General features: G+C 40.1%; 1 protein-coding gene across 1 annotated transcript in view; it reads right to left on the bottom strand.

Moving 5' to 3' along the window:
* Nucleotides 1-14,965, bottom strand: part of LOC137261330 (vesicular glutamate transporter 2-like) — a 36,503-nt gene that overhangs the window by 6,016 nt on the left and 15,522 nt on the right. Inside the window, exons 4-9 of the mRNA XM_067799068.1 lie at nucleotides 11,264-11,351; nucleotides 8,867-8,953; nucleotides 7,946-8,079; nucleotides 5,958-6,104; nucleotides 5,579-5,711; nucleotides 4,910-5,020 (exon numbers count right to left, since the gene is read on the bottom strand). Of these exons, the coding sequence (XP_067655169.1) occupies nucleotides 4,910-5,020; nucleotides 5,579-5,711; nucleotides 5,958-6,104; nucleotides 7,946-8,079; nucleotides 8,867-8,953; nucleotides 11,264-11,351 (700 nt within the window). The remainder of the gene's footprint in view (nucleotides 1-4,909; nucleotides 5,021-5,578; nucleotides 5,712-5,957; nucleotides 6,105-7,945; nucleotides 8,080-8,866; nucleotides 8,954-11,263; nucleotides 11,352-14,965) is intronic.

Here is a 14,965-nt window from a genome sequence, read left to right as displayed (position 1 = left end):
CTACTGTGCACAACTACTGCACGCATGATGCACGGAAATTACCGATATTGTGCGAATGTAAATTGGTGGAAAGGAGATAACTCTAAATTTGTTGGTTTTTTACGTATTTCGTCTGCAAACTCTAGCGTTGGCTACGAAAAGATTTACCTCGCACTCCAATAAATACATTTTGACAAAACGCTCGAATGTAGTCCCTGTGAATATTAAGAAGGGGATTCACACCATTGCGACTTTACTAAGACAATACCTGCGGTAAAACAGCAAGATGCAAGATTCGATTTGTTTGATTCACACAGGTTGGCTGAAGTGTACGATCTTATACCCATGCTTCAAACACTTCAATATCAACACTGAAGTATTCTGTGAGATAACTACTTATAATGTTACAGTCAGCATGTGTTATCAGTCATTCGTGAAGTGCCTGTGAGCACAAGGCAATACTGGAAAGTCCATTCATTACACGAAATGACAAAATCATGGTCAGGCAGTACGTGAAATGACTAAAATGCTATCAACACCATACAAGTTCAGTGAAAAATATTTATTGACGCTATCACAGAAATGTTTTAGAAGTTGCACGTAAAAGTAAATTTGAGTTTTCATGTAACTATTAAAGTATACTGAGTGTACCGAGCCAACTCAATCACTACAAAGTCCTATGTTCGTATATTCAAATCAAAAGCCAACTCATGCATCAAAAAAGTAATAAAGTTGAGTCTTTCATCACAAAATTTAAATCATATATCACAGAAGTAATTCAGTTGAACTGTCAAAGCACTTGTCAGGATGTGATTATTTCATCTCACAAGTCACTTGTTTTTGCCGTTGTGACAACGGCTGGAGCATATGAGTTTGTTTTTTAAACAAATATATATATGACAGAGTCGGGCACCTGTTATTTTGTGTGGTCATGGCAGGTGAATTAAGTTTAACATAGAGTTTTCTTCACGGTTACTGTACTTTTGTAGCGAAGTATCTGTGATATTGGTGATTGTGCGTGTTGTGTTTGTGTGCTCTTGTCGTGCAGTGAATGTGTGTTGTGTCGTTTTTGTTTGTTTTTGTTTTGTTTTGTTTTTGTTTTTGTTTTGTTTTGTGTGTGTGTGTGTGTGTGTGTGTGTGTGTGTGTGTGTGTGTGTGTGTGTGTGTGTGTGTGATATGTGCTGCATGTGCGCGAGTGCGTGTGTGTGTGGTTGATCCGAGGCTGAGAACAATCGACTGCCCAGCCTCAATTAATCGCATGTTCTTAATGGGCGTAATGGACGTAGCCGTGTAGTAATATGGCAATCTTTGTCTTTCCTCGCCAGGAACACCAAGAGAGGCAGCTACACTGTATCATTGACGTATTTACGTACAGCAGTGATTCGTATAGGAATATACACAAAAGAACTCGAACTATAAGGTTTTAGAAAGACAACTGACTGAAAATAAACTACTCCTGGCTGCAATATTACTGATGTCGTAACAATTTATGAAAACACACTTATTTACCTTTTAACGTTTATTGCCCCGTTTAATCGTAGGGTAAATGTTCTGTGTTTATTGCACGTTATGGACAGTCTGTCTCAGATTACTTTAATACTGTATTTTAAAAAGGGACTATGTATTCAATAATTCTAGTATACTGAAATATGATTTGTTTCGGAGAATATTAGAGAAATTTTAACCACAAATTAAAAACGTCAGTGGATGATCTGACTAATTTGTGGCGTCTCCAATCTAAATAAAAGCAAATTTCGCCGAAACTAAATCTGATATCAACATTTACGTCACGTGATGGGTCCCTGATTTATTGATATCCGCCATCTGTGACTGTGTGTGGCATCCAACACAAGCCGTATAAGTACACCGATCTATAAAACTGCATGTATTGTCTATATCGTTCCACTTTCACCGCTCGCCGCGAATGGCTGCAAACTTACTGATGCAGTGTTCAGCAATACTCATTCACGCACACACTCACTCACTCACTCGGTCACTCTACTTATCGTCCCATATCTGGTTCAGGCCTTCTCTTTTTCTCTTTGCGTTCGTCCCTTAAATTTTCATTCCGATCTGAAAGGATGCAGGGTCATCTTTCCCCACTTTCCCCACCGCTATGGATCATAATGACTCCGCGTGAGAAATAATGCCCTACCACTGAACACCAATAAATACCACAGCCAGTTTGATCTTAATTATGCTATATTTATCAAACATTCACTACGAAGCAAAGCGATTTGATCTACGTTATATAATATAGGTTACACAATTAGACAACATTTTGGTATTATTAGTTCGGGTGGTCTCTTTTAACCACCCTACCATTGCTCATGTAATTATTCTATTTTCCCGCTAATTGTACAGCTTTGTAGAACAAACGTTGCTCTTTCTGTACAAAGAGCGTAGTGATTTGATAAAAATTAATGCTATTCTCAGACAAAACATCTTATTATACTTTGCCTCTTGTCACCATATATTATTCATGTATAATCGTTCATACTTACACGTGAATATGAAAGTTAGGATTCCCTACATGGGTACTAACCGTCAGCTATTGGGTGGATATAAAGAGGAGTACATAGCCTACAGAGCTTCATCTGCAGACCCGTCAGAAGCGACACCTCAACGACAGATGGCGTGGCAACAGACTGTAGCAGCATCGCCAAAATTTGCGTGTCCAAAGTGTAAGCCATGAAACATTGCACCTTTCCATGCCATGCAGATGCACCAGAGAACTTTCGCTACCTGATACTAATTAAAGAGACCTCATCCAGGTGTTGTTGATAAACAGTGTCAGGTTAGTACAAAGCCACTGGTGCCATATCCGGGGTATATATGCCAGTGAGAGAGTGAGTGAGTTTAATTTTCCCCGCACTCAACAATATTCCAGCCACATGGCGGCGGTCTGTATATAATCGAATCTGGACCAGACAATTCAATGATCAACAGCATGAGCATGAATCTGCGCAAATGGGAACAAATGACATGTGTCAACCACGTCAGCGAGCCTGACCACCCGGTACCGTTAGTTGCCTCTTACGATAAGCATAGTCGCTATTTATTGCAAGCATGGGCAAGCATGCTGAAGACCTATTCCACCTATTAGATAGATAGATAGATAGATATAGAGAGAGAGTGAGAGAGAGATAGATAGACAGACACGACATCAAACCCTATTTATTCTCACCTCACAAAATAAGCTTCAGTATGTACAGTGTAGAATACTAGCGTTCTGCGCATTATGGTAATTATTCTGTTTTACAGATTAAGATAGACATGCAGCAGAGATGGTTCGAGTGATCTTGGCACAGTCAGGCCGGTAAGACTCATCATCAGCTCCAAGCCCTTCCTCCTGCTACACGCAGTCCAAACAGCGAATGGGACTTCTCACGGAAACGCTGCTTAGTCAAACCCACGAAGAACTTTCCGGAGAATATGAAGTCTCCCTAACACTGCAGTCTTCTGCATTACCCAGATTTTCAGAAGGGCTGTGCTCCCGGTGGAGAACCCGGTCACTCTCCTGATCTCTTGGATCAGATCTGGAGAGTGCCCGGGTTCTCAACCAGGGCACCTCATCCAAGGTGGAGAACCCGGACACCGAGAACAATGGGGACAGCCTGACGACAGCCTGACGACAGCGATACATTTCAAAGGCGAGGTCTGCATATTTACCATGCTTTCCCTGAATCTTGCCAATCAAACTGCTGTCAAAAGGGACAGAAAATTTCAGTGATATAGATATATCCCAAAGTACAAGATAAGGTGTGTTGGCTGGAAATCGTCTCACGCTGTATATGGGTCTAGTCCAGGGGAGTTTGAAAGCATCATTTTCTATGACGTCCTGGGCCTGTTCAGGGTCATACCATCGATGGGTCTCGTGGTCAAAGCCGCATCCATGGTGGAGACGATAGTAAAGCAGCGAGCCATGTCTTGTAAGATATGTTGTTTGTGCCAAGAAAGGGCATCCACTGACAAGGTGTTGGACAGTCTCTGTACATTCATTGCACAGTCGACAATTCATACTAACATTTTAATTAAGAATCACATTCTGGCGATTGCGAAGTGAATGAGCAAAGAAAAGGAATCCCTCAGCTTCACATTTGAGACCGGCCGACTTCATGCATGTACACACGATGCAATGGCTTCTCGGACAGCTTCTCCACAAAGGACCGACTCTGAGCAGACTTGGTGAAAGACTTCACCTGGTTTACTCCCATCACCGTCCAGCAGTACATCGCCATCAACAAAATCAACTTCAAATTGCAGATTGTGTCCAACAATTGATTGGTATATATAAACGATAAAGAGAGGAACGAGGGTATTGTGTTCTGTTATCAGACATGATCCTTCTGGTCAGGCGGTCAAGACTCTGGCTGTCTTGTTTAGTCCACTCATCTGCTCTAAAGGAATAGGAGGGAGCTTTATACTTGGCCTGAAGTTTATATTGCAACTGGGCATTCTGGAGCTTGTCTTCCATTCCAGGTTAGGCCTGACCTTCCACAAGATGCTCGATAACTCCCATATTTGCAATTTAACCGATACATCATTAGTTATCTTTCCTCGTTTCAAATGAAGAGTATTACATTTGTCGAATACAAATGTCATGCCAATATCGTTAGAAAAGGACTCGACAAGGAGAACCTGTTCTTTCAGACTGGTCTCTTCTTCAGCAAGGAGTTCGATGTCATCCATGTCGAGGAGGTGAGTAAGTGGTGTTTGGGGATCTGTGCTGAGGAGGTACTCCTCCTCCCTATTGCGCAGACAACTCACAGTATTTAGACACAGGCAAAAAAAGCAAAGGACTGAAAGAGTTTATTATTCTACGCATTATGATAATAATAATTAATTACTGTGTGTTTTTATGAGGTAGCGGGGAGTAAATGTGGTTTTAAAGACAAGAACGACGACGATGATGACGAACTAGACGTACCTGACACCGCTAGACCCCCAAAGCCCACTCCGAAAGTGAGAAAGACGATCACAGCTACCTTGCTCCGTACAAAGGTCAGGATGAAGAAGGACAGAGTCTGAACCCCGAACGCTGAAACAGAAACAGAAGGTATTATGTCACGATGTATGCACTGACGTTTCATCATGCACAATGTGAAACTGACTGTCGGCAAGTAATCCAAGTCAAACACAACAAAGTATGATAGGATCATTCACAAAAGCATATGTTCCACGCATGTATGATTTACTGTGTCATGCATATTACTGGAATTGTTTCTGTGCGCCTATGATGACCAAACACAGTATTGATTATAATTTGCTGTAGCTCAGTTGATTGCGTGACATCAACAATTTTCTCGTTACTCTAATTAACGCGAAAATACTTGACATTTCAGTATTTTTTTCAAGAAACCTGAAGTAACGATAAATTACTTGAAATTTCAAGTCTTTGAAAGGAACTCGAAGCAACGAAACTGAATATGTTATGCTGAAACAAAATATGTTATGCTGCAAGAGGGACAGCGTTAAGTTATCGTAGAAACTAACTCACTGCTGTGGATTGCCGACTACTGACAAGCCGCCTTGATAATACGGGAATGTTGCTTACTACGTCAAACAACGTTAACCTAGCACTAAAGCGTAGCATTACCGATTCCTGTGAGGAGCTTCCTGACAGTCCCGGTTCTCAGCTTGCTCCTAAGCAGCAGACAGTCGGCGATGTAGCCGCTGACGAACGCCAGCAAAACCTTCAATATGTGGGGCAGCGAGGAATACACACCGTTCTGGAAGGTCAAGGTTACGTTACAGAGGCGTAATCTAACGGCCAATTTTCTGTTTAATCTGTGCTGAAAATTTACCGCACGGTATAAAGAGTTGAACACTGTCAGTGCACATTTTACTGCTGTGACTCTTTCACATTCTTGTTGAAGTATTTACGAGGATATCACACGTGATGGACATGATTTGGATGCTAAAACTGAGAACACATGTCAAGAAAGGAAAGTAGGGTTGTACATATGTATACTTACCTCAGCTACGTTAAATCCAAATAAGCTCAGGTAGAAAGGTTCGTTCGTCAGCATTAAAATAAACACCCAGTTTCTGGCAAAATGGCAGAAGCAGAGGGATATGACAGCGGGCGAAATAATAATGCGTTTCCAAGGTAACCATGATTCCTGAAAGAAAGAAAATACTAGTAATCATTTTGGAGATATGGTCTGTTTTTACAAATGGCAACGATGCCACAACGATGATATTGGCATCGCGTGTTTATGGACAAAAATATCAAATATAAAACAGCCAGTGAGTGAGTGAGTGAGTGGGTGAGTAAGTATGGCTTTACACTGCTTTTCGCAATATTTCAGAAATATCACGGCGGGGCACACCAAAAATAGGCTTCACACATTGCACCCATGCGGGGAATCGAACCCGAGAGTTCGGTATGACGGTCGAACGCTTTAACCACTGACTATCCCAAGGGAGTTGGCAACCCCTTCATGCAAAACTCAAATTTGAAATACCCAAATCATAAAGCAGTTCTCATTTCTCAGTGAATTTCACGTCTAGAAATGTGAGGGTTAAATGGGTTTATAGGTATAATCCTAAATATTAGAATGTAGTTCAGGGGTTAGTTTATGTAGAGGTTAGTTCAACTTAAGGAGTGCGGATCAAGCCCACCTGTGACCGTGTGTAACCTTGGAGTCAGCTTTGTATATTGACTGAAGAATGTTTCAGTTGGTAGGCTACCAGAAGGTGGCCACATGAACACGTGCAAACACCTAGTTGCTGGTACAGCAACATGCAGTAAACTTGGACACATTAGTGTGACTATGTGTCCCAGTCCCCTCAGCAGTAAATATGTAAGTAGGATAGGAAAGCGGTTGAGTTGAGCCTTGAGCATGTGCCACTTGCATTAAGATGCGCTATATAAATATCCCATAATCAAAAATAATAATAATGTGTACAGTACCACAGGGGAGCATGTTAAATTGACCCTTGTTTATCCCGAAATTCCATATGTAACTGCGTTAGAACTGGACTTCCTATAAACTTAATCATGAAAGTGCTTAAAATTCATAACCGCCTGATTCGTGAATACCTGGCATGCCAGTCTAAACAATTACTCTCACATGGCTACCTGTCAGATTGGTAAACTGTTGTTTGGCCATTTTGGTGGCAACACCTGTGGAACTATCATCATAAACAGTTAGTCAGACATCAACGCTCATCACGTGATTGCTGCAATTACTGATCATCACAGCTTGTACTGGGTCGTGCTTTAAGTACGGCAAGGTCTACGCAGAAACCGATGCATCACGCGCTGTTTATATCTTATCACATTTGCCCAGTCAACTTTTTAATAGGGAACAAAATAAGGGATCTTAGGGGATTAACGTGCTCCGGTGACTGCTTCTACTGAAACAGTAGGAATTTGGTAGGTGGGAAGACCCGTTATAAAATAGCCATTACATTGCAAGAAGAATCGGCCCAGTGCGCGTGATCTAGAAGATATCTTTTATGTCGTAACCATATAATCTCGAGCATTTGGTGAAAACGTATCGAATCTAATCCAGTATGTGTCTCTTAGTTGTTATTATTAATGAAGTTTTGGACTGGAAGTCGGAGCGACGTGAACCAAGTTTGACGAGATTCCTGTGTATTGGTGATAAGGCCGGGGCAGGTTCTTTACTCTCACGAATGAAACCCTAGATAGCTCATAGGCAATTCTTCGAGAAGTCTGCACGAGATGACTTAGAATACTTGGTACCAAGATCTATCAGAAGACATCTTTTACACATAACGACCCGACTGAAGAACGCGTTTTGCAGAAACGATCTTGAGACACAATGGACTCACAATGCTACCAGCTGAAACGATAGAGGAGCAGTTGGAGAAAAGGTGTTTGGTTCTACTACATAAAGGACCCGCGTCACCATGAGCGATGGTGAAACCTCATACAACTTTACCACGGACAAACTCACACATGCCATAATGTCACTTGTAACTGGCAATGTACCTGAAAGTCCACGACCTGGTTGCCTTGGGATTTCTGTAAGTAAAGCAGCTCCGAGTCGCTGATGCGTCTGTGATGCGACGGCTTTTCACTCGACATCAGCACCCACACCAACATCCACAGCACGCCAGCGCCACCTAGAGAGGAAAGTAGTGCATCACAATATTTCGTGAGAGGCATTGCATAAAAACAGTGGACAGTCAAGAACACTGGGACATCAGAGCTTGTATTTTCTAAAGACATGTTGGTGTCCTCAACATCTCCATATGAAGAATTCACTTCAAACTAGATTCAAATACATATATAAAAAAAGAAAGTTATGAGAATGGCGAGCGTGCAGTATACATATATAACAAGTTGTTTCTGAAATAATTACACGACACGGAACTCATATGTGTTTCTCTTTTATCGTCAGGGAGATAATAGATCCGTTGGGGAAATCCACACACACAGACACACACATACACACACACACACACACACACACACACATACACACACACACACACACACACACACACACACACACACACACACACACACACACACACACACACACACATACATACATACATACATACATCGTTATAATTTGACATGACCGAATGGATGAGAATGTTAAATTTAAATTGAATACGCACAAGCAAGCATGCATGCACATACTGATTTTTCCATTCAGCTAATTAAAATGTGTAGATACGAACTAATTTTGTAACTTGTTTCTTTAATGTGTTGGGAGATACAATTTCGTTACATACAGTCTTTTGTACATATGAGTTTATGATACACTTTGTCTGAGATGATAACTGCTGACTTCAGTAGTGGTCTAACGCAAAGCGTGCACGCCGTCTTTTTGCGATTATACGTTTAGAAACCCGGAAAAACTAGACAACCACCGTTAAAGCAGAAGTTATCTCCTCTTACCGTTGATGTAGTAGATGTACTGCCAGCCAATGTAGTGTGTGATGAAACCGGCCAGAGGGAAGCCGATCACCGCTCCTGCGTAGGCTCCTGGAACAGTAACAGCGGGCGACCATTAACGACGTTGTATAGACTTACGCGTAAAATATTGTTGCCACTGCCGCGTCTTTAGTGGCACATCCCTTAATTTTGTTTCAGACTAACCATACATTAAGTTGGCGTCATAGGACTCACAGTCACACATTACATAAATATCGTCTTTGATAGGCATTTAGAAGAACAATAATACATAGTACGTTTGAGGACAACTTCTTTTATTCCTAAACGTTCTCCACGTTTCAGAGCATCAGTCTGATGAAGGAGCAAGGAGTGGATCTGATATGTATTTCCAATTTTCTGACATCGATATGTATTGTCGACAGAAATTTGTGATATCGTGTACCAAATAAATGATTTATGAAACACATAGCCTGCACCTGTGGATTATGTTCGACACTTCTTATTTTACGGGACTAGTGTTTTGGTGAATATCGACGCCATGTACTGTGTACCACGGCTGTCGTCATTACAGTGAAGTGAGACAGATTCGGTTATTGCCAGATGCATTACGTTCCTCGTATCAGTTCGGATAGTCGGTGACCCATAAGTCGCACATAATGACCAGGCATCAAGGATACGGGTCAAGTTCCATTTGGCTCGTGAAACAATACCCTTGAAGACTGAGGTAGTATTTCTGCCATTTTGGACAATATGTTAGGTGCACAACGGCGTGCTTTTAAATTAGGATTCTTTTCCATACAACCATACTTTCTAATGAAGATTAAATACACATTTAAATTGTCTAACATTTTATATTCTTTAAAATACGTATACCACTGTGTTGTTACCATAAAGTTAGCTTTTGATAATTTGTGATATGCATCCCCAAGATAGGCTCTTTGCTTTTGGCAGTGAGCTGTTGCAAGAGTATCTCCCTGTTTCTGGAAATCATAGAATTACAGTTTAGTTCCCAAATAATGTCATCCAACAATGGAGCATCCTCTACATCTTGATAGTTAAAACATCGGTCCCTTGTACTTGTGATATAGAGTGCGCGCCTGTACACTCAGTCGATCTTCACCTCGACATGAATGGAGTAGATATACTCACCAGCAAAAGAAATGCAAGATTCGAAAAAATGAAATCTCTTAAAGGTGAGCATTCATGTGTATGTCTTGTATTTAAAACAGTGACCAAAAACACCCAAACAAACAAAACAAAACAGACAAGCAAAAACAAAACAAACAAACAGACAAAAACTGTGTTGCGTTCCTTTTGCTGTTCAGTAGACACGTTTTGAAACACAGCTTACACCAATACCCGGGATCAACGTTATTTCTCTATGCAAGCTCATATAGTAGTTCAATACAACAGTTGTCGTTACACCAACAGCATTTGGCCATAAACTCAACTGAATGCCTGCAATGACAGTTTAACAGTAGCGGGATGTAGCCGGTATAGTTTTATGTCCCAGAACAGCGGAGGATCCGTTGTCATGGGTGAGATCAAAATGAAATAAAAAGATATGTTAATTCCAGAACACAAAGTGTTGGTTATCGATCCTACATCAACCCACGTTAAGTTTCGGTTTTGTTATCGAGAATAAATTTACTGAGATTGAATGGTTTGAGTGAGTGAATGAATTTAGTTTTAGGCTGCACCCAGTTTTCCAGCCATAGTCTTGTAAATAATCGAGTCTGGACCAGATAGTCCAGTGATCGACAGCATAAGCATCGATCGGCGCAATTGGGAACCGATGTCATGTGTCAAACCAAGTCAGCGAACCTGACCACCCGATACCGTTAGTCGCCTTTTACGACTCGTTACTCCCGCTAGTCGCCTCTTACGACTCGAGTGGTCAGGTTCGCTGACTTGGTTGACACATGACATCGGTTCCCAATTGCGCCGATCGATGCTTATGCTGTCGATCACTGGACTAACTGGTCCAGACTCGATTATTTACAAGACTATGGCTGGAAAACTGGGTGCAGCCTAAAACTAAATTCATATATATATATATATAATATGTATAAATATATATATATGGTCGCTCCATAAACATGTAAACAGGTTAATATACAGTAAACGTTACATATTCTAAGCGTTCAAACCATATATATATATAATTACATATTAGAGATTTTATTTTTTTTCAAAATTTGCTCTTCTTACGTTGTTCAGTATACAATATTCAGTTCAGCGAGTTAGAATCACATGATCTTGGATTCGAACCCCGGTTCCCACATGACCATGATCCGGAATCGTCCAGCCAGGACACGGTGCCGTCAAACTGTAAAGGACAATCAGGTGAGTAGGGTAATTACACGAGGGTCTAGTAGCTGGAGGTATCACGTGACCTACCTGTGAGGACAGCGGAGCCAAGTCTCCCCCTCTCCTGGGGCGTAGACCAGTGGCGTAAAATTCCGTAGCAGGAGGGGTACAGCAAGCCCTGAAACAGAGTTTTGCAGGCATGAAAATTTTGTCACCTCGAAAATATAATTAGCAGAGCATCCAAAACGAATTAAACACAAACAGGGTTAACCGAGGTTGTCGTTAAATTTACCAAAGAGCGGTATCTGGATTGTTCAGGTGTTAAGAGTAACAGTGTTGGATCATTTCACTTTCACAGAGACACGTATTTGCATATGTATGTGTTGTGGGTGTGGGTGTATATGTGTGTGCATGTGTGTATGTGTGATTGTGTGTGTGTGTGTGGTTAACTATTGGGATATCCAAGTTACTTGCAATGATGAATGCATAGTATCAGAGTATTAGCACACCATCATTGTACCCCCTCACTGTTAGAGGACTCAAAGAATGTATTCAACCTTAATGTCGAGACACAGGCAGGGTAACATTAAGTACCATCTGTTAACGCTCCTTTGTCACTTTATGCCAGGAGGTCGTTAATACTGATTCACTGTCAAATGAGATTGTTGTTTATCTTCATTTGATAGCGATTCCTGACCCCATTGCACTGAGGCTATGTGTGTTTATTTTCATCATCTATCATGTATACAGGGGTGTTAATTTCACCTGACCCAGCTGTTAAAGAAATCCACCACACTTTGCATGATAACACATGCAGTCTAGTCTTGTAAGCGACTTTCACCTGACCCAGCTGTTAAAGAAATCCACCACACTTTGCATGATAACACATGCAGTCTAGTCTTGTAAGCGACTTTCACCTGACCCAGCTGTTAAAGAAATCCACCACACTTTGCATGATAACACATGCAGTCTAGTCTTGTAAGCGACTTTCACCTGACCCAGCTGTTAAAGAAATCCACCACACTTTGCATGATAACACATGCAGTCTTGTCTTGTAAGCGACAGGACGAGAACGCTATCATGCAGGACAACACTCCCACTCAACTGTGTTATACCACAATTACAGGCAAGAAACGAGTGTTTAATTATACAAAATCAATGAAAGTCGTAGGTGTAACTCTTGGCTGTAACATACTCCCTTAGTTTTCTCCATAAATGCTGTATTAATCCCCCCTTTGTCATTCTTATTTCCAAAGGAATGTACTTTCGTTTCAGTGTGAACACTCCACTAAGAAATACCAGATCGATATCAGACAATAGTGTCCATTTCGAAATGCTGAATCGACATATCGACTCACAGCGAGGAGGTTTTCAACGCATTCCTACGTATTTCAGCATTCGATAACACAGGTGTCTCCCATTGACAGAAAAGGTAAAATATTGTAATTCAGTAATGCTAAAACTGTAACGCATGTCTTACAAGAATTACTTATGAATTATTCTATTGGTTCTTACAGGTCCGACAGATTTAATTTAATTTAATTTAATTTAATTTAATTTAATCTAATCTAATCTAATTTAATTTAATTTAATTTAATTTAATTTAATTTGAGGATACATGCTGGACAAGTCTTGAAATATATTTATCCACGTGTCTTTTCTTTGAAATATGCTGTCCAAATCACATGAAGTCCCTCATTTCCTCATTGGTGTTGATGTTGATATAGAGCTGACATCACAAAAGATGTTATGGTCAGCCTCCTGTCATCGAAAATATCTGTGCTAGCCATACAAGTTACGGGTCAGGATGAGTAGGTCGAACCAAGTTGATTAACCAGGTTGCATCATCAAAATATTGCCTGTGCCATGTTATGATCATCTTATAGCTGTGACTGACTGTGTTTTTACCAGCTGGCTGAGAGGAATATTCATGACTAACTTCACTGTCTCCAGAAAAGACGCACACTATCTGGACGAAAGTTTTGATAGGTTGTTGCTTTCCAACTGACATTTTCTTTAAACAATGCCATTTCGTTTCCTTTTGGCAATGCATTTAATGGATTATGTTCATATCTGGCCTTTCATAAAATGTTACAAGATCGTGTGAAGCGTGCGGTCTACGAAACGGTTCATTTCAGTTACGACTACTCCCATCCAATATACAACCTGTTCCAGTCGAGTGCTTGTTTTAATTTCTAGTTCTCTCCCACTCCCTGCACTGGGTCCCACTTAACAAGTTCCCTAAACCAGTAATGATTTACCTTCACTGGATGCATACTAACAACACAAGTTACCTATGCTAGTAATGATTTACCTTCACTGGATGCATCCTAACCATACAAGTTACCTATGCTAGTGATGATTTACCTGAAATAGATGCATCCTAGCAATACAGGTTACCTATGCTAGTAATGATTTACCTGCACTGGATGCATCCTTACAATACAAGTTACGTATGCTAGTAATGATTTACCTGCACTGGATGCATCCTTACAATACAAGTTACGTATGCTAGTAATGATTTACCTGCACTGGGTGCATTCTAACTATACACCTTTTTTTAATTTACAGTTTACTTCTGAATCCTTATTACAATAAAAAACTAAGCAGCCAAGGGATTGCTCAGTCAGAGGATACGCAATAATGTAATGGGATATAGGTGTAAACTTTAATGAAACAAGACAATCCATTCACACATACACAAGATAATTAATTATTGAACATATCACTTAAGAATATAATTAATTGAGTCGTCTTTAAATAAATTTTGATACAAAAGCCATTTAGAATATAATTCGGCTTCACAGCTTTTGTTAACGAAGACACATTTTTCAATAGTATATCTCAATTTCAACTCACTTCTGAACTAAGCAATATTTGCTCAGGGAGAATTGTGCTTGCTTTTATACAAGTAATACTTTCCCAGTAATATGAACAAGTCAAAAACAGAGTAAAAAACTTTTTCCTTACAGCCAAAATTATCAATTCCATCGTGGGTTTGAGATGATGGATGTGATCACAACCTTCTGTTAACCATGATATAAATTTTTATCTAAAGGTTTGCACAAATTCACATTCCCACAACAAGTGACAAATATATTCCCTTCCTTCACTACATAATGAACACAAATCTGAATACTTTCATTTTATTTTCTGAAAGAAATGCATTGGTAGTTAACATTCTATGTTATAGAGTTATAATTCTGTATTCTACGAGTAGCAATGATTTACATGGGCTGGATGATACTAACAATACAAGTTACCTATGCTAGTAATGATTAACCTGCACTGAGTGCAGCTTAACAATACAACGGTACAAGAATCTGTACCGAAACGCCTCGCTCACGAATGAAAAAAGTTGTTATGAATTTGTCAGCAATGTTATCATGATCCTTAAGTGCGTTTGTTCAACAACCAAAGAATGTTTTGCATTTGTAATTGTACATATCTACATGTGTAATATATTTACCGAACCATTAATAAATATTATGTAATGTGTGGTTTTGTAAACAATGAAACAGAGCAAAACGGTAATATATTGTATTTTATGCCGTTTATACGTAACGGCAGTGGAAAACAAACATGCACACATGCTTGACATCGACAGAAACACTTACACATGAATGAGCAAACGTAATCGATGATACAGTGATACAATTCTGTGTTCTGTTCCGTTCTGCTGGACGCTTTGTCAAGTTGGATGAGGAGCATTAAAACTTTCCAAAAAATACAACATTTAATGTTTCTTTCAGAGATATATTCTATGGCTCAGCGAAATACAATAAATACACA

Source organism: Haliotis asinina, chromosome 14 (genome assembly GCF_037392515.1).
Source record: "Haliotis asinina isolate JCU_RB_2024 chromosome 14, JCU_Hal_asi_v2, whole genome shotgun sequence".
Taxonomy (NCBI): Eukaryota; Metazoa; Mollusca; class Gastropoda; order Lepetellida; family Haliotidae; genus Haliotis; species Haliotis asinina.
The sequence above is the reverse complement of the archived record's forward strand: the minus strand, read 5'-3'. Positions and strand labels throughout refer to the sequence as shown.